General features: G+C 40.1%; 3 protein-coding genes across 5 annotated transcripts in view; 2 read left to right on the plus strand and 1 right to left on the minus strand.

The window, feature by feature from the left end:
• Positions 1-4,336, plus strand: part of mdn1 (midasin AAA ATPase 1) — a 59,866-nt gene extending 55,530 nt beyond the window's left edge. For all 3 annotated transcript variants that reach the window (XM_085381594.1, XM_085381593.1, XM_085381592.1), the window contains exons 96-102: positions 124-239; positions 367-541; positions 740-813; positions 970-1,084; positions 2,193-2,259; positions 3,104-3,246; positions 3,329-4,336. In XM_085381594.1, the coding sequence (XP_085237720.1) occupies positions 124-239; positions 367-541; positions 740-813; positions 970-1,084; positions 2,193-2,259; positions 3,104-3,246; positions 3,329-3,514 (876 nt within the window). In that variant the 3' untranslated portion in view covers positions 3,515-4,336. The remainder of the gene's footprint in view (positions 1-123; positions 240-366; positions 542-739; positions 814-969; positions 1,085-2,192; positions 2,260-3,103; positions 3,247-3,328) is intronic.
• On the minus strand, positions 968-21,767 carry LOC146653019 (uncharacterized). Its single transcript, XM_085381596.1, has 5 exons — positions 21,480-21,767; positions 21,317-21,390; positions 20,475-20,599; positions 19,574-19,714; positions 968-1,106 (listed from the first exon to the last, which is right to left on the minus strand). The coding sequence occupies exons 1-5, from the start codon at positions 21,638-21,640 to the stop codon at positions 1,041-1,043; spliced, it is 567 nt and encodes a 188-aa protein (XP_085237722.1). The 5' UTR covers positions 21,641-21,767; the 3' UTR covers positions 968-1,040.
• Positions 5,785-8,334, plus strand: lyrm2 (LYR motif containing 2). The gene is made up of 3 exons (XM_085381597.1): positions 5,785-5,908; positions 7,742-7,882; positions 8,063-8,334. Exons 1-3 carry the CDS (start codon positions 5,864-5,866, stop codon positions 8,141-8,143), a joined length of 267 nt encoding a protein of 88 aa, XP_085237723.1. The 5' UTR covers positions 5,785-5,863; the 3' UTR covers positions 8,144-8,334.
• Positions 21,768-23,050: the final 1,283 nt, after the last annotated feature.

A 23,050-nucleotide genomic window follows, 5' to 3' on the forward strand; every position in this document is an offset into this window, starting at 1 on the left:
TAGTTAAATGTGTCCCATTTGTGTTTTATATAATAAAAAAAAAGAAAAGCGTCTCAGAGTGATGGCTTACAGGAAAAACGTGGTTCTTTCCTGTGATTAACTGCAACTGTCGCTGTGTTTCAGGAGACTGTAGCGGCTTCCATGTGGCAGCAGTACCAAACTCTGACCTCGGCTCTCTCTCAGCAGCTGTGCGAGCAGCTCCGTCTCATCTTGGAGCCCACACAGGCCGCCAAACTAAAGTCAGTAAAGCACACAGGAAATCTTGATTCTCTCTGCTGTGGTGAAACTGGTCCACTGTTAATGTGAGCTGATGCTGTGTGTGTGTATCAACTGTATATTTGTGTCTTTATATGTGCGTGTCCTCAGGGGTGATTACCGAACAGGAAAGCGTCTGAACATGAGGAAGGTGATCCCTTATATCGCCAGTCAGTTTCGCAAAGACAAGATCTGGTTAAGGCGGACGAAGCCCAGCAAGAGAGAGTACCAGATCTGCCTGGCTGTGGACGACTCCTCCAGCATGGTGGACAACCACTCTAAACAGGTTCGAGGCTCCAGTTACAATCAGATGCCGATCAGAAACGATCAGTAATAGTAACGGTGTATTTAGTGCTTATTATTAACTGATGGTTTTTCATGTGCCATTTCCCTATAATGCCCAACTTTTGCTTCCCATATCTTATCTAAAGTTTGCATTAATTAAAACTTGCATGTGTGTTTGTGTGTCTGCGTCCATGCACAGCTGGCATTTGAATCCCTGGCAGTGATTATCAATGCCCTCACTCTGCTGGAGGTAGGCCAGGTGTCTGTCTGTAGGTAAGAGCTTCATCTTTCTGTATGTTGTGATTTAATTTTAATAGCTGTGTGATATGATCTAAAACCAAAAAAATGAACCAGCGTGAATATGGCTTCATGTACTGTACAGTTGTGATGTCATCATTAAAATAAATGAACTTTTGCTCTTGTATGCAGCTTTGGGGAGCAGGTGCAGCTGCTGCATCCCTTCCAGCATCAGTTTAATGACGAGTCTGGGGCTCGGATTCTCAGGCTCTGTCAGTTCCAGCAGAAGAAGACCAGAATAGCACAGGTGGGAATCCTCCTCCAGCTATCTGAATCATCACACAAAAGAACAAATAATTATACTTTAAAAATCTTTTCAATGCTTATATGAGGAAAGTAAGACACAGTAATGCAATATGATAACAGAAAGCTACAGAGAGCCAGTTCATCTAACAATAAATAGAATGGTACAGAGTTCAGTTCAGTTAAATTCTGTTTTATTTATATAACACCAAATCACAACAAGTCACCTCAAGCCACTTTATATTGTAAGGTGGACCCTACAATCATACATACAGAAAGGAGAGGAGAGCCAGAGATGAATAATAACGAATGAACAAATGCAAAGTGCTGTATAAACACATGGAGAGTGAAGAAGACCCCAGCAGCATAACTGAGGAAAGGTTCAGGGTCACCAGGAAAAGTGTGTTTTCTCCTAAGTCCAAAGACATGCATGTTAGGTTAATTTGTTATTCTAAATTGGAAATGGTTGTGAAGTCTTGTAGCCTAACACACTTTAAGTAGTCAGTCTGCCCTTGCACCTCTAAAGCACTCAAATCTAAATGTCAGTCCAGTCCAGCGGTTTATGAGGCAAACTCAAAAGGAAACAAAGGCTGGTTTCTTTAAGAGCAAGAATATAAAATAGATAAGACAGAACTGATTGTACTGTGGAAACTTCTCTGTATATTAGAGTGAGTAGAAGTATTTGAGGGGTTTTTTTCTGCTTGCCTGCATTTTGGTGTAAATGTCAAAGGAAACTTCTTTAGCAAAGGCTAACGATTTCATTCGGAGCGACATGATCTCAGAGCAGCAGCTCTTCCCATGGGTGTGGTGCTGCTCTAGAACAAGAATCACAAAGTAACATGGCTCTGAATTACAGTCATATACAGCTGGGATGATAGAAATGTAATATTTATTTACAGGCATATAAATATTATGTTTGCATTACATTACTGTTGACTGGTACAAAGTCAGCGACTTGCCTTCAGTGAGCTATTATAATGTGTGCGTGATCATCGGCACGCCCCTGAGCACAGCTCTGAATGTGCTCATACTGTAGCTTCTGCTTAAACATGATGACATGTGCTGAACATGTTGCTGTGCTGCTGCATTCATTCTCTCTCTGTCATTTACAGTTTTTGGAGACCTCAGTTAAAATGTTTCTGGCAGCACGGCAGCAGATTCCAGGATCTATGAACTCAGGTGACTCCTCATTCTGCTCCTCAGCTTACTGGACCTCACACTAGATCAAACACCTGAGAAAACAAAAAGGTTGCAGGCAGTATGCAGATTAGAATATATAATGAACCCTAACAGTCATGGGATTGTCACATGAATGTGACACGTGAAGTGTTTATATTGTACAAGTATGTATACAACCAAATGTGTTAAACGTTTTATAGTTTTGTTCATTTTTTATTATCAATATCCATGCCTAATGCACCTAACAGCCAGCTGCAGTTACTGTGTACGAGCGCTTGAAAACAAAAGTTCTACTGTCCTGCTGAGTAGGTGTGATCCAGTTCACATTTAGGTTCTCTGAGATTCAACCAATTAGAAGAGCAATAGGAAGTAGTTTAGCCACTTAGTTCAGTATTGAGATGCTCTGTTGTGGGCTTAAAGGACTATTACGTGCCTCTGTGGAGGCCATGAGTGTGCAGCTGTCATAAAATACTCACTGTAGTCCTACATGAGCAGCATTTTTTTAAATAAACATTCTTGAGGTTTTCATGTGGAGCCTCTGATTACACGTGACCAACAATTCCCCCCCCCCCTTAAAGCTGAAATTTTGATCATCATTATATTATATTAACCAGTGGTACCCAGAGAAAACTGTAACTTCTACATAAGGATAGTTCAGCTTCTCTGAATGAGTCTCAGGTGGAATTTGTGTCAATGAAGAAGAACGTCTGATAGACAGATGCTGTTTGTTCTCTTTAGACAAAGAGGTGGAGTTTGTCATAGTCATGAACTAAAGAGGAGCCTGTGGCTCATTCATACTCACCAGATGTCCAGTCTTAAACTGATCTGTGATATCCCTCCATAGAGACAGCCCAGCTGCTTGTGATCGTGTCTGATGGCCGGGGGCTCTTCCTGGAGGGAAAGGAGCGGGTAATGGCCGCTGTGCGTGCAGCACGCAGCGCTGGTATCTTCATCATCTTCATGGTGCTGGACAATCCGAACTCCCGGGTACGAGACCAGAATGTGATTGTTGGGTATTTTCCAAAGTTTAAGTCTCAAATCGTAACTAAACCTCGATACTGTGCTGCAGGATTCCATTCTAGACATCAAGGTGCCCATCTTCAAAGGGCCAGGAGAGCTGCCAGAGATCCACTCCTACATGGATGAGTTTCCCTTTCCCTTCTACGTGATCCTGCGAGACATCAACGCCTTGCCAGCAACACTCAGCGACGCACTCAGGCAGTGGTTTGAACTTGTTACTGTGGCTGAGCAGTAGGCTGATGAGGAGCCATCTTTTTACAGGAAAGAGGGAAATGGGCAGCAGCCACCGCAAAATGCCAGTCTGCTGCTAGCCTGTCAGAGATCAGAGACTGAGCTGTAAATGTGCCTTTATTTTCTTATTATTACTGTAGGTTCTAGTCGAGTTGGATAGCAAGTGTTGCTGTTTTGTCTGCATCAGGGGAATTTGGTGTCTTTTGTCATGTAACAAAGGATTGCTTTAACTTGCACGTCTGAAATTAAATAACAGAAACAAAAATGTGATTTCCATGTGCGTGAAATACCGTAGTTAAGCATCAGTAAATACCTCTGTCCCTGTATGATAGCCCTGTTTTACATTTGTTTGAATGTTTAGTCAGTGTTATGAAGATCAAAGAATTATCTTCACCCTGAGCACAACAGCAGGACTGAGCTTTGTATAATAGAAGCCTTTTTCAAGGCTAAACTGAACAGTAGCATGCTGGAGCTGATATTAAAGGAACTCAAACATGTGCCTTGGAAAGAACAGCACTGCATCTCATCTCACATCTCAAGTAGCAGGTGACAGATCAGGATTTTTACTAGTTTGTTTCAGTCATGTACTGTGAAGCACAGCAGCTGCAGAGTCCGCTTTTTATAAAGGCCTCTGGGAGAACCCATCTTTGTGCTTTAGAAACACTTCAGTTGTGTTCATCTTCCCTTTGTAGTGTGACACAGCTGACTGTCTGTGGAAACATGTTCATGATGTGTACTGAAATGTGTGTTCTTTAATGTGGACATACATGTATACATATTTAACGAGTTAATTGCATCTGTCTATTAAATCATGAGATGAACAAAATCCCACTGTCTGTGACTCACTTGTTTTAAAAGCCACAGAGAAGAGAGCCACCCAAACCTTGAACCTCGTTTTAACAGAGATGCAGCAGTCGAAGAATCCTGAGCTATGGGAGAATTCCACAAATCAAAGATGATGGAAGACTGTTGATTTTATATGTGGAGCAGTTCTTCAAAAAAGAAAAATCCCCAAATATGTTGTTCTAACCTCCTAGGACCTGGCGTCCAAATATGTGGACATCACATTTTGGGTTATTTAGACCAAAATACTCAATGTTGCTCTACAAGGGCCTGATATCCACTTACAAGGACATTATACTGCTACATTTCTATCGAAATTTTAAACGAATATCCTCATATGTGGCTCTCATTTTTCTTAGAAACAAAAATCAGGTAAAACAATAAATCTGGAAGCCGGAGTACCCAGATTTATAAATCTGGTAATTCTTTGTTTTTACATTCCCAATATTCCCAATTAAAAATGCATTCCGTGGAAGAGTTCGGGTCTTAGGAGGTTAAGATTGCTATCACGGCCCATGTCACCCCTACTATATTGACGTGAAGAAGTACAATGCAATTTGGCCCTTGAAGTTACATTTTTCTTTTAGGGAGCTTTGTTTGTTGTTGAGTGCAATATTAAAATAAGTTCTTTAAAAAGCAAAAATTATTTAATATGAAGGCAATATGAGCAGAGAGTACAAACAAGCTGATGGAACAAGTTGTTGGCACATTTCTGGGAAACCTCACAAAAATGGTACAAGCAAAACTGTCAAGAGCATCTCTGCACTGAGTAATGCACACCATCTTTTGCATTACTTTTTGCCTTAAGTACTGTTTAGAAGTCTGGGGAAATACATACTTCAACCTTTATGTAAACTTTATGTAAACTTCAGAAAAGAACAATTGAAATAATTAAGCAGGCTTTACAGCCCACACACTAACACTATTTTTGTAGTCAAAAATCTTGAAATCTTAAATTCAAGAACAGTTAATGTGTTAAACAGTTAATCTTAAAATTAATCTTAAAATATAAAGCACACAAATTATGTATAATGATAGTAAAGTAATATGTTGCCAGGAAGTGTATTGACACGGAAGGGGGCGATAATCTAATGACATTTTGTATTTCCGTTTATTAAAACTGTGGATGGACCTGTTCAACCATTATTCAGTTAAAAAAAACAAACTGGAACGTGCTTTTGGAAGAACATGAAATTGATGACTAGTAGTATGTGTAATTATTATATATTTCAACATATTGGTCATATTTCATCTGGTCATATTTCAGTTTTTTTCCTCTCTCTGTGGGGCAAGTGGGGGTAATGATAAACATAGTAAATCGATTGTGTGTGTGTATTAATTCGTTTGCAACTCCGAAATAAAGGGTCACCATCAAATGCCACAAAAATAAAACTTAGCACTTTCTGTCGGTACTGGTTCTTGTTATGTCCTCCGCTCCACCAGGGGGCGAGAAACAGTGAGGCGCTATTAGCGTCATTTCAACATCCGCCTGTGAAAGTGCCGAGTAAATATGACCGTTTCACGGTTGCCGTCTGCTGCGCTTTCTTTAAAGCAGGTAAATATATATATATATATAATATCTACAGCAGTGTTAGGTGTAAAATCTAAAAAAGTTGAGTAGCTAACAGACTAGCTTTATTAGTTCTCTGTACCCTACTACTAGCTAGTCCCAATGTACGCCCGTCACCTCCTAGTAAACATGGTGAAAAAGAACGTCATGTTCTGGCCCAAAGTGTTCAGGGTACCCCGGCAAAAAGGAAAGTCGACATTTATGCCTTCTGTTTAGAAACCTTTTCACCTTTTATTTTGAAACTGTTTTTCAGCCGCTGCAAGACATCGTGAAAAAACAACAGTCATTAAAGGTCCAAATCTTTGCTGGGATAGCATACTGTGACATCAGTGGCCTTTTCTGAAGAGTTGTACAAAAATAACCCCAGTTCTTAGTGTTTTGTTTAGTTTTTCCTTCTTGAAGAAAAAGTTATCGAACTTTGGAATAAACACACACAGTATCAGACACTGGACAGACCATTAAGTAGGGGTGGGGGGAAAAATCGATACTGTGTAGTATCGTGATATTTTGTTACAAAAAAGGTTTTTGTGCTCTGACTTCAGAGCATGTTGATCAGCTCCTTTTTCTGAGCAAGAATCCTGACATTCCTTCACTGTCCAAATGTGTTTAACTTTTTTTTGGCAGCAATAAACATGACAGTTTATTTATTTTAATTTAAGACATGTTTTATTTTAATTAAGTTTAAAACTTTTTTATTTAATGTAAAATTATATTTTGTTTTAATTTACTTTCAAATTCTTCAGTTGCTGAAGGGGCTGCATAGTTTTCTTAAATTGCATAGTTCAGAATAGCTATAATTGTACCAGATGGTTGCATTCAGTTAAGTTGGACTAGACTGTAGTACAACAATAAAAATGACTGAAATGAGAGAAAGACTGAGTGCAAGACTTTGATATTAGATAAAATGAATATTGATAAAGTTTACCTTTATGTACAGAATCTGAATATCGCAAAATATTTTTAAAAATTGCAATAATATCGTATCGTGTGTTAAGTATTGTGATAATATCGTATCGTGGGATGTATGGTGATTCCCACCTCTACCATTAAGGAATACAGACATTGTCAAAACAAATGAAACGAGTAGATGGCAAGATATTTTTGTGAGAAAGAGCTGACCAATAAAATAAGAGCACAAAGTCATCTATCTAAATTATACCAAATGTTGAGATTATATAGTCTTCTTAGTTGGGCGACCGTGGCTCAGGGGGTTGGGAATCGCATCTGTAACCGGAAGGTCGCCGGTTCGATCCCTGGGCTCTCTGTCCTGGTCGTTGTGTCCCTGGGCAAGACACTTTACCCTACTTGCCTACTGGTGTTGGCCAGAGGGGCCGATGGCGCGATATGGCAGCCTCGCTTCTGTCAGTCTGCCCCAGGGCAGCTGTGGCTGCAACCGTAGCTGCCTCCACCAGTGTGTGAATGTGAGAGTGAATGAATAGTGGTATTGTAAAGCGCTATATAAATCCAATCCATTATTAGTTTAAATAGTATTTAGGAGTTCTGTAAAAACAATGTAGAAATGAAAATATTTACTCAATAGAAAATTACAAATGTCCTCTTCTTTCTATGTGTCGCAGAACAACAATTTAAAAATTTTGTGGTTACTTAGTGCAGGGATGTTGTTTTTAAGTATGTTGTTTCATACTTAGGTTAGAAGAGTCTCTAAGGAATCTGTGCATATTATCAGAGTAATACTGCATGTTTTTAAATAAGTTTCAAACATTATTAACAGTGGCACTAAAAGCATTAAGCCAGATTTGGTCCTAGCACAACCACATATATTAAACTGTGTGCCCTAATAGCATACGTTTGGCTAAGTTTTTACACAGGCAGAATGTGTTGGGGATCTACAGAAACATGCTGAGGACCATACGACGGGTGCCAGATGAGGCAGATAGGAAGTTCTTGAGAGACTGGGCCAGAGAGGAATTCCATAGGAACAAGAATGTCACACATGAGGTACACAGTTGTTGTTTTTTTCACTTTTGTTTTACCAGGTCCACTAAAAGTCATTGTGTCATCAGATCAGAAGTTAGATATAGGTAAAAGAAAATAAACACTTAGCAGCATCTCAGTTTTTCCCCTCTTGGACTAAATGTTCAAACTGTGTTATTTAATGTGTCTGTCTGGTCAGTTCAGGATGCAATCCGTATGATGATCACACAAGCTTCCAATCACCTGGCGGAGCTGCAGAAGTCTCTGGCGTTGGCCCACAGTTAATGACTGCAAGCTGCTGGAGTTCCTGTTTTGTACTCTATTTGACTGGTTTTTAGTGAGGAATAATATTTGGTGTGGGAATGTGGGAATCGAGACCACCTGAGAGTCTGATTGAACCCATCTGCCACGTGTGTATATTGGCACTGTTTATACTGTACATGTGTTAAATAAAGAATAATGTATGAAATGACAAACACCTTGATCCTTTTTTAATGCATTTTTTCTGGTATCAAATAGAGTAACAGCAACTGTAGTGATACAGCAGACAGTAATACTGCAACATGGCAACGTGTCCTTACGGGGACACTCGGAGCGATGTGGGGTTTTGACTTACTGTAGGGTCTTTACCTTACAATGACGGAACAGTTATTGCGATTTGGTGGTATAGAAAAACATGATATTCCTGGATTTTACCACAAAGAGCAAGCATGTATTGCTTTGCATCTTTCCTTATAGTATACACTCACTGTACACAGGAACCCAGGAGAGGACAGTCTTAAAGAGGGTTTTGGATTTTTTTTTTTCAAAGTCAGCTGGTATCTTTAAAGATTTTAATGTTCCAAAAGATGTAAGCATCTGCAGACCAGAGAACCTCTCAAATTCAGAAACCTTTGATTTTCTGTACAACAAAGTTCGTTCACTTCTTTCTGGGGTAAATCATGATGATTTGAGCTATGTCCCTAACCTGCTCTGGAGCAGATTAGTGTCACAGAACCTTCAACCTTTATGTAACAGTAAAGCCACTATGATCTTCTCATCATCCTGATATGGCACGCACTGCACTGTCGCCTCACAGTCCTGAGTTCGATTCCACCATCTGCGTTTGCATGTTATCCCCGTGTTTCTGTGGGTTCTCTCTGGGTACTCCGGCTTCCTCCCACAAACCTGAGACATGCAATTAGTGGGGTTACGTTAACTAATGATTCTAAATTGCCCATCGGTGTGAATGTAAGTGCAAATGGTTGTCTGTCTGTGTTAGCCCTGCGATAGACTGGCGATCCTGCCTCTTGCCCTATGACAGCTGGGATAGGCTCCAGCCCCCCCACAGCCTTGATAAGGAACATATGAATGGAACACATTTTTAACAGCGCTTATTCTGGCATTTAAATGAAGTCATAAAAAGTAACAGTAAGAATATATAGACATATTTAGAAAGTGCACCTACTCTTCAAATCGGTGTCAGCACATCCATCAACCCCCTCCATACTATACTAGGCACATTGCCTCTGTCACTATTTCCAGTTAATGTGTGTACCTGCTGCTGATTTCTAAATCAGCAGCAGGTGTTAAGCAGTCAACTTCACATTTTTGTGAACTGCTTGGTGATATCAGAATTAAAATGCTAGCTTGCAATTTATGCCACTGAAATACACAGGTAAGAGTTCAGTCAGAATGTGTGTTTTTTTTATTATTATTATTTTAACTTTGTTAAATAACCATTCACAGAGTCTGTTGCCATAATAAGATGACCTGAGAACAGGGGCAATTCTAGGATCAGAGCTTTGGGGGTGCTGAGCACCCAGAGAGCTGCCCAGCCAAGCAAGATAAACTTTACACGTCACGATGAGACTTCTTCCCTGTCTCTTTCAGTCCCCGCATCCTTAAATGTCTCCAGTTGTCCCAAGTTCTCTATGACTGTCTCCTTGGTGCATTTAAACACCTGGGCCCTATTTCAGGAAGCCGGTTTAGTGCAAACTCTGAGTAAGTATACCCTGAGTTAACGAAAACTCTGGGTTTTCGGTTTCACAAAGCGAGTTTAGATTAATTCTGAGCGAGTTACTATGACAACACACTCCGTGAAGCTAACCTGCCCCCTAGCAGGTTTACTTCAACTAACCCTGACGTTCTCCGCCTCTTTGTCAGAAACCTGACTGTAGGAAGTGTCAGACATGGCGTGCTCCTTCCTTGAAGAGCCAGTAGATGTTGAAGCCCAAATTCTCCGCAGAGCTCTCCGCCGGGAGAGAGTGATTAGAGCGCGTTCGGACATTTTATCATTTCCTGATGATTTCCTGTGTGAACGTTACCGTTTTTCAGCACAATCTATAATTTATTTGAAGAACATCCTCAGGCCTAATATTGCTCATGTGACACATCGCGGACATCCTCTCAGTTCTGTACATATTATTTGTATCGCACTTCGCTTTTTTGCAAACGGGAGCTTTCTGTATAATATTGGTGACGCTGAGCACGTTTCCAAGGCTACCGTCTGTCGGGCAGTCAGGAATGTTACAGTTGCACTGAAACGTCTCCTGTACTCGTCTGTGGTGTTCCCCGGTCATAGACCCACAAGATTTATCAAAGAGGGATGCCACAAAATTGCAGGTATCAGGATGAACGAAACTTAATTCATGATGTGGTGATACTTGAACTACTACTTAAATTTTACATTTATTCTCACGGTTCCCAGGCGTGATTGGCTGTATAGATGGCACTCACATTCCAATCATTGCTCCTTCAGTAAATGAAGGAGACTATGTGAACAGGAAGTCTTTCCACAGCATTAATGTACAGGTACATAGTTCCCTGTAGCATTTCAAACTAACAAATTATTTCATCATAGTAATGGATGCTAATTTGTGTTCTCTGCACTGTGAAGATCATATGTGATGCTGCCAACATTATCACAAATGTGGAAGCCAACTGCTCAGCCTCTGTGAGTGGTGGTGGTGGAGGACCCCCACCTGTTTTTCGGGCCTCCGCTTTTTATCTAGTGGCTATAACGGGTCACATTTGAGCATACAGAGTAAGCAAATATGTACTTGTAATGTGCTCAGATAATTTCAATAAGTGCTTACAGAAAGAAAATTAATGTAGCCTCTAACTGCAATTGATTTACAAACAGACCAAGCACTATGGCTCATAATACAATTACACCTTACCTGTTTGGACTATATTTTTATATTTCATTTTTACTTGCTGCCAGGAATGTTTGGGGCCTGTTGGGTTGCACCTGCGCTCACATCACATCACAAAATCAAATGTATAAAATAAAAAATAAAATATAATAGAATAACGTGTTAAATGGGTGGAAATCCCTAGATCAATGTTTAAATTAACACTCACAATTCTTAAATTCATCAAGTCTCTCCGTGCCTGGGTCCTCGTCACAAAACATGACAATGAATGACACCAATAGTGAGTAAAAAGTAAACAGTATAATACAGATACATAAAAAAAACACTCCCAAAACAGAATAAATTATTACAAAATATTAATAAAAAACTATAAAGATGGAGGCAACTTTGCCTGTGGTAGAATGTATATAATGTATGAAAAAAAACTTTACTGCACATACTAATTTTATTAATTTAATAATACTAATTTTGTGTTGTAAGATTTATGAGTTTCATACATTCATAGTGGTCCTTGGGAGAGCTTGACATTTTTCTCAGGTGGTACACACTGTAAAAAGTTTGAGAAACACTGATAAGTGTATGCGTGCTTTTGGAAAACATTTAAAGCTGCAGTACAGAATCTTTGAAACCAGCTTAAAACATTTTTAGAATATAAACAGTGCACTCTGCTTCTCTTTACAGCTCCTCACTCCACCAGGGCTGTTTGGCTCTTTCTGATAGTGCTCAAATGTGATGTACGTACTGCGGCAGTCATACAGACAACTGGACGGTCCAAAAGTTGGCCTACCTATTACTGGCTGAGGTTTTAGTAAAGTTGTGGCTGAACCACATAAAAATATATCATTAATTTTAATCTCCCCAATCAATGATAATGTTATGTTGGAATGTTGTTAAAGAGGGTCAGAAATGTTTCAACCCAGTTTGTTTTGCAGATTCTGTATATCAGCTTTAATATCGGGAGAACACAACTTTCAGATTGTGTGAGTAAAATCAGGTTTTTTTTCTCTTTGTCAGTTTAACAGTTGCTGTTGTGCCTGTCACTGTTCCCTGTCTGTTTTCTTACCTGGTTCTTCCTGACCTTGTACTTTCTCCTCATATTACCCTCTTTGGACTGACAATCATACACAAATAGATTCAATTAGATGAAAAATTATGGTCAAATGTCGCTGATTTTACTACAGAGCAGGACGGATTGTAGGGTAGCAAACATCGATGGAAAGGTTTTCGAGACTGCAGATTATCTGGGTGTAATGTTTTTCAGCTAAAAAGAAACATGGCCTGATGCCTACCTAACTATATAAAGAGTAACTGAAGGTTAAATGCAACTAATATGTCTTGTTTTAAGCCAGACACTTACACCTCCGCTCCGCTGCCTCTTAGCCACCATCGGTCTGGCAGCAAGGGTGCTAGAGAGCTGGAAAGTTGTTTTTTTTGTTTTTTTTTGTTTTTTTGTTTTTTTTTTTGGGGGGGGGGGGGGTGTATACTTTTGTCGTTAAAATGTTACGTCTCAACCAAGTACTGTATTGTCAAAAAAAAGTAAGAAATCTTTGAGGGTGCTTTGATTCATTTTGGGGGTGCTTCTCTCTTTATCTCTTCACTTATGTGGTGATTTTAAAAGGTGTGTGCAAACCTTTAACTGTTATTGAGTTTCTTGCATCACAGCTGAGGCTTTCAATCACTGTTTCCACACAAAGTTTGCTTAAATTTGTTGAAATTTTGAGACAAGTGCACAAAAGAAAATAAAAATACATGTGCACAGTGTTGGGTAAGTTACTTTAAATTAGTAACTTAGTTACATTAGTAGTTATTTCTATCAAAGGTTACTCGTTCCTTTCTCGTTACTTGTAGTAACTAGTTACTTTAACTAACTTTGGTTTTACTCAGAATTCTCTTATGAATGTGTTGCTTCCCTAACTGGATACCAGCAAGGATGCCAGTCTTTTATCTTGTTTACATGTTAGCACTATCCTGCCACAAGTGCACTGTGCCACCTAATGGCCTGAACGTAAAATGGCAGTGTAGTAGTGCGAGTGCAAGTTAATGATGAAATGAATGAAACTAAATTAGAAATTAACAATGTTTGTTTTATGTGTCACTTTTTATCTGTCTGTTTTAATCTATTTATATTGTTTCAAACCTCTATAAATGCAAACACATCATTTTGGGGTTGATGCAGCAGTGTTATAAATCACAAATCATTGTACGTAGTATCACTAGGAAGAAGCAGTGGATCACAAAACACCACATACAGTGTGTTAAAACTTTTGAAAAGTATATTTATTTTTGCCATTGAAATGGGTAGAAACTTTACTTTTAGCAGTGCCAACATTAAACTGTGGCTCAGACCATTTAGGAGCTGTAGGTATCAAAAAATGCAGTGCAAAAATGGTTCAACATAAACACAGTGAGGTTTGTCCATTCTTTGTAAACTTAACTGAAAACAGCTGAACTGCACCAACTGGAGACCTCATGTTCAGTAATGATGGGCAAACTTAAAAGTATTTTCAGCCTCACAAAGAAAAATAAAATAAACTGGAAAAATTTGCATTTCCTGCGAAAATGCAGTGTGGATGCTTTAAAGCTGAAGCTGTCTGCAAAAACTAGCTGAAAAAGCTGAAAAGTTGCAGAAATTGTAAAAACTTTGAAGAAGCAAAGGAACTTTGCTAATATTGAATAACTTAGCAGAACTGCAATATCTTAGAGTAAACATAATACTTGGCAGAATGTCTGTGAAGGTTCTCAGTCATCCAGGTCATCGTAGTCAAAGGAGCTTGGAAAGAAAAGCGTCTGGACTTCTTTAAGTTGCTTGAAGACGTTTCACCTCCCTCGCTGGTGTCTGGTGACCAGACACCAGCGAGGGAGGACAGACGCAACAACATTGTCATCCCCTATGTAGCCGGTGTATCAGAGAAACTCAGGAGAGTTTTCTCCAAGCATGACATCCCAGTGTATTTCAGACCCAGCAACACACTCAGACAGAAACTGGTTCACCCGAAAGACAAAACGCCAAAACACAGACTTAACAATGTGGTGTATGCTGTACAGTGCAGCGAGGAATGCTCAGACCTCTACATTGGAGAGACCAAACAGCCACTTCATAAGCTCATGGCACAACACAGAAGAGCCACCTCCACAGGACAAGACTCAGCTGTCCATCTGCATCTAAAGGATAAAGGTCACTCTTTCGAGGATGCCAATGTTCACATTTTGGACAGAGAGGACAGATGGTTTGAAAGAGGAGTGAAAGAAGCCATCTATGTCCACTGTGAGCGACCATCTTTGAACAGAGGCGGGGGTTTACGACACCAACTCTCTGCCATCTATAATCCAGTTTTGAGATCCCTTCCCAGACGCCTTAACGCCCACTCACATCCTGGGCCATCTGACCTCAGGAATTCGCATGACAAGGTGGGGCCAGGTTTCACAATGAACACACCCGAAACTCTGGCTGATTGGGACCCACGCCCAGTTTCACACCTTGGCTCAGGCGATTAGAGGATCATCAGGGGGTCCTTTTGTCCCTCTGTGGGGGGTCACTACCACTAGGTTTATATCTGGGACTCTCCACCATTTGACCTTAGAACTGAAGAAGCTTCTCGGATGAGAGGTGAAACGTCTTCAAGCAACTTAAAGAAGTCCAGACGCTTTTCTTTCCAAGCTCCTTTGACTACTTGGCAGAAGTACAATAGCATAGGAGAACTTAGCAGAAATATTGTAACTTACCAGAAACATGATAACTTCTCAAAAATACAAGAATTTAGGAGAAATAGTATAAGATAACAGAAAGAATATATTTAGCCAAAAATACTTAAACATTACAGAAACACTATGATTTAGAAAAATAGTACAACATAGCAGAAATACTGTGATTTACCAGAGACACTGTGATGGACTATGAATATTGTCATTTTAAATTAATACTATGTTTTAGCACAAATACTTAAAGCATCCACACAATAATAAGTATTTTCAGCCTCAGAATCAGAATCAGAATACTTTATTGATCCCTGGGGGAAATTATTTTTTGTTACAGTGCTCCATTATAAACCAACATAAACCAACATTAAGACAAAACAGACAATACGCTAACTAAGAATAGTACAATATATACATATATATACATACATAAGTCACTAAATAGCTGGAAAAGAAACGTGTAGTTGTAGCAGTAACCAGTGTGTTAAGTGGATGCGTTGTACAGGGAGATGGCCACAGGCAGGAAAGACTTCCTGTGTCGTTCAGTGGTGCTTTTCGGTAATCTCAGTCTCTCACTGAACGAGCTCCTGTGACTGACCAGCATGTCATGGAGTGGGTGGGAGGTGTTATCCAACATTGTCTTTATCTTGGACAGCATCCGCCTCTCCGACACCACCTTGAGGGAGTCCAGCTCCATCCCCACAACATTACTGGCCTTACGGATTAGTTTATTAAGTCTGTTGGCATCTGCGACCCTCAGCCTGCTCCCCCAGCATGCGACAGCATAGAGGATCGCACTGGCCACAACAGACTCATAGAAAATCCTCAGCATTTTCTGGCAGATGCTGAAGGACCTCAGTCGCCTCAAAAAATAGAGACGACTCTGGCCCTTCCTGTAAAGTGCTGTGGTGTTTTTAGCCCAGTCCAGTTTATTTTCTCTGTGCAGTGGTTGAAGTCTGTGGTGTAGAGGGTGAAGAGGAAGGGGGAGAGGGCAGTCCCCTGTGGTGCCCCTGTGTTGCTGATCACCTTGTCAGACACACACTGTCCGAGACGTACATATTGTGGTCTTCCTGTCAGGTAATCTACAATCCAGGACAGAAGCATCCACCTGCATCGCTGCTAACTTATCACCCAGGAGGGTCGGCCTGATGGTATTGAAAGCACTAGAAAAGTCAAAAAACATGACCCTCACAGTGCTCGCCGGCTGGTCCAGATGGGTGTAGACACGATTGAGCAGGTAGATGATGGCATCCTCAGTTCCAAGACGAGGCTGATAAGCGAACTGAAGGGGATCCAGGTGTGGTCTTACTATGGGTTGCAGCTGGTCCAGGATGAGCCTTTCCAGGGTCTTCATGATGTGGGAGGTCAGTGCCACGGGCCTGTAATCCGGGGGGCCACTGGGACGTGGTGTCTTTGGTACAGGGACGAGGCATGATGTCTTCCACATCACTGGGACCCTCTGCAGACTCAGACTCAGCATAAACAGTTTATGAAAGACTCCACACAGCTGGGGGGCACAGGTCTTGAGGACGTCAATAGTCAATATTTAACCAAAATAATATTTCCTCCAGTCAGGCCATGTAGATCAATAAAATATGATGGTAGATTAAGTACTACAGTGGTCTAAAATTCTAGCCTACGTCACAGCGTCACGTGCGCTTTTTACGTCCACCATGGAAACTGCAGTCGTGGTGCTTTCGGTTGTACTCAGAACTCGGAAATTCTGCCTTCCGAGTAGGAAGATGTAGGTAACTCCAGACTGCAGATGAGCTGCATATGTGTTTAGTAGTAATTTGTTTTTATAGAGGGCTAGCAAAACAACCGTTTTCGAGGGCGTCGCCATATTGGAGTCCCGACTTCTCTGACGAGGCTAACCAGAACGCCGTTTACTCGAGTGTGACATCATTCCCTGGTCCGTGTCCGATTTCCGAGGTAAGTCGAACGTAACACACGAAGTAACGACCCTATCTAATTCCCAGTAATGATAAACGTGTTCTTGATTTTGGCATAATAACTAGTTACCGTGCTCGTTACCACAATAATAACGTAGTTACTGTAACGCGTTACTTAATAACGCGTTAGTCCCTACACTGGCAACGGGTAATCATTATAAAATATGTATATTTTTTTGGAAATGGTGCAGACCTTTTGTGCTCAAAGCTTATGAGGGTACCATTGTCACTGACCACATTTGGTTTACTGTCTTAGACCAGGAACTTGAAGTTGTCCATGGTTTCCAGATCAGGTCTGATAGGAGTCAGTCAAAAATAACCACACAGGTTCAAAATGGGTTAAAAATAATGTTTTAAATATGCCAAAAAATGTTACAAAGCACTGCAGCAGGTTTTTTAAATCAGCAGGAGAACCTAATTCACACGATGGTCTTTAAAGACAATTAGTGCGGATTTTTATGCTTGCACACAATTTTACTGTGAGGAGGGAGACACCCAAAAAAGACTGAATCTTAATAGTAAAAATCTTTTGCGAATAATGAATTTCTTGGAAAATATCAAATATGAAAGTTATTATTGGCTCTGGGTTTCTGCTCATTTACACCTTCCACAGAAGGTTGTAGAAAAGGAAACACTTAGATGAGAGCCCCACTGCTTCAAAATTGGCCAAATGACCTTCAGGAAGCTCAGCATAAACACCACAGAGATTATGCATTAATATCCAGAATAGTAATATCTCAAACATATTTTTAGATTGAGTACAAGCATTTGGCAGAATATGGGAGCAAATGCTCACAGTCGGGATGATGTTTACAGTTTGAACTAGAAATCTCATCTGTTTTATTTATTCATATTGACTCCATCTCTCGCGCTCAGGCTAAGGTTTATTTCAGTTATTGGAAATGTATTATCATTAAGAAAATGATGTTTACAAGCTTCAAATTAAGCATGCGACACATTAAAGTGGCTCTCTGCAGCCTGGAGGACCAACATTTTACAACAGCAGATGGACACTGATCCTCATCTGCAACCTTGAGGTGAACATAAGCAGGCTCATAATGAGAGAACTGCTGATTTAAACTGAAAATTAGCTGAGTAAACATGCGCAACAGAAAATACAGCAGATACATGGAGTCATTCAGGAGAAATGATCAGGGCGAAGAATGTGAGGTCAAGCTTTTGGCCCTCGTTCTCACTGTGAAGGCAAAATCTAAAGGAGTCTTTTGTTTTCCCCTCCTCTACCTTCCAACAGGCACAGAGTTTTATCTGCAGCAGCACGAAGGATGCAGGATGCGGGCACCGATGCAACACTAAACTGGATGCAGTGAAGGAAACAGGTGGCTCTCTATACACTGATAGAGAAGTCTTTGTGGTTTATGTCATCCACTGAGGGAGTTTAGAAGGAAAGCCCAGGAGCAGCGGTTTCCAATTTGGGAGTCCCAACAGCTCTGAGGCATAGCTGATCTTCAGGTATTAAAAAGTCCTTCAAATGAAACTATTTCAGAATAGAAAAAAGATTGAACTTGAAGGGAGTCAGAAAGCCATGACTTCATTTTAAGGAGTCATAAGGGTTTGATTTGGAAACATAAATTGGCACTAATTGCAGTTGTACACAGTGTATCCCAACTATAACTGCAGTGATCCCACACTAACCTGATAAGATCAGCATTTGCTGCATACCTTATCAAAAAGTAGCCTTCATTTCCTTTTAATATCATACACCATCAGCCAATTGATGTGTTTTTAAAATGAACATGTAGTATATGGTTTTTTAGTATTCACTATGACACAAAAAGGAAAATTATCCTAATTTTTTTATGAATATTTGAAGCAGGAAAAGCAAAAAATATCAAAGCTTACAGGAGGATGAGAAAAGGCAAAACTTCACCCACTCTTTTGCTCAACCTGTGGTGAGCTGAAAACATGAAGCTGCTCCTTCCATGCTACAGAAATATCCTGTCCTTCCAAACATGTCCTCACAAAGACAGAAGCACATGAATACACCCACAAATTCACAAAAGAGCACGCACACTCTCGCAGACACAGCCTCACTCTGCCATTTCAATCATCCCACTGTAATAAAACTGTACAGCAGGTGCCATCGTATCACATTGCAGTGATATTGCCTGCAATGTCTCCCTAGGATGAAGCTACATAAAGAAGCAGTGTTTGTTCTCCACAACCAACAAACCAGCAAAATAGTGAGAACTCAAATTCAGGAATCAGCTTCAAAATATCTATAGTGGCGAACCTTAACATCACTTTTGGGTGTTATTCTGTAAAATTCTACAATAAGGCAGTAGAAAATAAATCTTCAAGTTTTTACTGAGAATACAGAATAATACAGATTTATGGGACTAACAGTGTTGGATTATCCTTTAAACCGGCTGCTTAGTTTAGCCAGCTTAGGTAATGATCTCAAAATAAATATTCAGAGCTCCAGCTCTTTTCTAAACTGGTAACTGTAGTGCTTTGGGATGATTCCAAACATGATGCCAATTAGTTCACAAATCATACCAAGCTTCAAAGATATGATCTGTTTGTATTGTGCAGCTCATAAAGGGAATCAGATGCTTAAAGAAGGAAAAAGGCAAATAAGATAATTTAAAGTACTTCATGCATATTATTAACTCTACAATATATGCAGCAGAGGATGGAGAGCAACATTTGCTTTAGTTTAGCCTTAATTATAGGAGAAGTATGAGCGTGCATGCTGAAGAAATCAGCCCTTGAATGCTGTATTTTGACCTCAGTTAAACATTTGAAAAGTTTTGTTTTGTTTTATTTTAAGACCTTCTGAAGTGCTCAAAGCGTCTCTGTTGTAGTTTCCGCCAAAGAAGGTGACACCTGATTCTTGTCATAATGTCACGCATATACTGTAATTAAAGCTGTGAAAGATTTGCAGAAAACGTATGTAGCCAGTGTGTTACCTCTGTGTCCGCATCGGTGGCTTTCAGCTCAAACTCAGTGATGGTCTTTCCCCCACCCTCCTGCACCCTCATGCCAGGGACCTGAAGAAGAGGCAGGGAGTCGTCCACAGGCTTGACAGTGATGTAGAAAGTCTGAGCAACCTGAAGACAAAGAACAATAATAAGATGATGAAACAACCTATGAGCGATACACATATGTGTAACCAAAACTACCTTCTGCCAGCAACTTCCTACTTTTCACTGAGAACTTTCTCAACAATTGAGCAAATAGAAAAGTCTCATTGTGATGAAAAAGTTTAACCCCAAAGGGCTACACAACTTCACCAAGCACCACAGTGGCCACAAAGCTTCCACACATTGCAGTCAGCCAGGCGTGAAGGTCAGATGACCTTTTTTACATGTTTACTCGAGTCCTTGTGATCCTCATTAGTTTGAATTAGCAAGGCAGATTTATGCATGAGATGACGGGACAGGAAGCTGCTACTTTCCCACTGTTATAAAAGCTGTAGAGTTTGTTAGTTTTTTTGCATTTCTTTAATGCCTTTCAATTTAATGACACCGTTAAGGTTTTTTTTTAATTAAGCTAAGTGTTTAAGTGATCAGAAAACATTTCTCTTTCTGGTTTTCTTTCTTAATTCCTGTCAACAGCTTCTGCACCATTTAAGGTTGTTCCCTGCACTTTAAAGATTAAAGGTCCCTCTTTGGACACACAAGGACTGTTGACTTATGTCTTGGCCAAAATGGGAAGTTATTTTTAAAACCCAATTAGTCTTTAGGAAGAACAAATAATATTTCAGAGCTTCTGTTGTAGTCAGTAGATATCTGCATCAAGACCTCCTTCATGAATGAATTTTAAAACATGTTAAGCTACCAGGTATCGTAAAAATCTTCTGCCATTCACCTCATTTGTCCCGTCGGACACGGTGAAGGAGAACCAGTCGGCATGTTTCTCTTCTTCACTGATGTCGACGTACCTGATGCTGCATGATGCCAGGTCAGCCTGCGTGAAGGTGCTGATCCTAGTGCCTAAAGAGACAAAAGAGAGAAAAGTAGTCGTTAAGCCCAAAACCTCCATTATGTTTGTTATTTGATCTTTCATATGAGATCTTTCATATGAGATGGTTTTACACTGCTAAAAAATAGGTTATGCTTGATGTTGCAGAGCGTTCTCACTCCCGAGGCGTAACATGTCGACGTTTTGTCACGTCCCGCGGCGTTCCTGAGGAACGCGAAAGGAGACCTTCGGCGTTCTTATGGTACGCGGCGGGTTATGGCTGGAATCCAGTGCAATGACGCTCCCGCGGGAGTAGACGTTCCAGCCCTGTATTCCAGCCCTAAACCTAACCTTATCCCTAGCCCTGACCATAACCTTATTCCTGACCTTAACTAGGACTTTAATGAAGTTAAATAGCGTGTTTCTAAGCGATTTGAATAAAAAGAGCGAACATGTGTAGATTCAGTCCAGACGGTTCTCATATTTCCTCTTTTTTCCGAGGTCGTCATTTAGGAACGTGGTGGGTAGCCGAAAACGTAATATGGTGACGATTTGTCACCTAGCGTAAAATGTTACGCTTTGGGAGTGAGAACGGGTTGGACATGTTGTCAAGTGATACAACATCTTCACAGTACAGCTTAATATTGTCATAGGAGTAGAGAAGAGGGTCATTGAGAGCAGCACACAGAGAAGCTTTTTGTTGGAAGGATACAAGTTCTTCCTGTTCTTCTTGTTACTGATAACCTGACCGCTGTCTGTTTTGATCTTCTTCTTCTGGTCTTCTTTTCCCGTTTCTCTCACAAAACGCTTCCTCTTACGGTCCCTAAAAAAAGAAGGGGGAAAAAAGACTTTAAATTATAGTTTGAAATGACCATTTGGTGGATACTGAGTCAAACATAGGGAAATTTGTACCATTTCATCATTTTCTTCTGCTGGTTAAGGCGATCGCCTTCATCTCCCATGAGATCAAGGACAGCTGAAGAGGCCTGCTGTTCAAAAGCACTGCCCTCTCCACCGAGACTCAACCTGTCGACGCATAACACAGGACAAAACAGCATAAAACACAAAGCCATTCACATTTTTTAAAGAAACAGATGCAACAGTTTAATGCCTCACCCTCTCTCAGAGTCAAAGTCTTTAGGTCTGTAAGGGATATAATACTCTTCATCTTTGCCTGACTGCCTCTTTTTCTTGGTCTTTGGTCGCTCTTCGCCATCTTCCTGCTGACCTCTTCTTTTACCACCTACCACCTCTGAAAACACCCCCTGGTGGAAATAGAAAGAATTACATGGTACAAAGTGACAAAGCATGATACAGAGATCCTACTATCTTCCTCTTCTAGTTTGTATACAACATCATCTACATCAAAACTGCACTTTATTTTGCTTCTTCTTCATCAGACAGCACAAACAACTTTCTCATTTTGACTCAAATATTGGTTTTGAATGAAAATGATGAAACAATCCTGGGTGTTTATTCAACTTGTGAGCAGGTTTTCTAATCCACCGTACTATTATTATTGACACTAGTACATGTTCGTGCTGCTGGCAAACTAATACACTCAAGAACATATAGCAAAGCAAAAAAGTGAAAAGTAGGTCTTGCCTACATAAATAAACATAAGACAGTTGTGAAACTTTGACATAGTAACATCTGCAGTAATATTTACACCTGTGATGACATCTCACCAGCATTAGCCTTATTTTGAAACCAAGATTGTTTACACAGAGTTTGTAATTGCAGAGAAATGCTCCATTTATTTTGGTCATTTCATTTTTGAGCAGGAAGCTCACCTTTCTTGTTATAGCCTTTAGACGAATAGAGAGTTTTCCAATTAAATACATATTCTTTAAATAATGTTCCCTCTTATAAAAAGTAGGATAATTTAAAAAAATTTTTAAAAAAATGTATTATACCTCTATTACTTAGAAAAAAACCTGTTTTTTTTCTGTTGTCTGTTATATAACGTTAGTGATGCTCGTTTCAATTCATTTCTTAATCAGCTAAACAGGTCAGTTAAGAAACAGTCAAATATTAAGTTAAATTTGAAAACGGTTTAAAAAAAAATATCCCCATTCCAAAATGTCACATGACAATCTCATTGGCTCACGGAGTTATGATGTCACTACACGATCCTTTGAAGTTTTTCCTTAAACAGGGGTGACACACAGCAGTTTTTTAGTTCGTGTCTTCGCAGCATTTGTGTTTGCAGCCTTCACACGTTCACCACAGAAACTTTTGGAAACCTTTTCAGAGTTGTCGTGTACAACCTTCAACATGTATCCAACAAGACACCAACCAAGGCAAAAAGATTACGCCGCTTCTCCTTCCTGTCGTGGCCGGCCAATTTCCCCAAATGACCTCTTAGCCGTCCAAAGGGCATTACATGACAGTAAGAAGGAAAACTACCATCTCCAGAATAAAATTCAACAGATTGAAGAAGAGAAACTTCAACTGGAGGAGAAGTGTAGACAGATGGAAGC

Source organism: Rhamphochromis longiceps, linkage group LG15 (assembly GCF_057381845.1).
Source record: "Rhamphochromis longiceps isolate RC_006_pf linkage group LG15, R_longiceps_female_GT1.1, whole genome shotgun sequence".
NCBI classification, from domain to species: Eukaryota; Metazoa; Chordata; class Actinopteri; order Cichliformes; family Cichlidae; genus Rhamphochromis; species Rhamphochromis longiceps.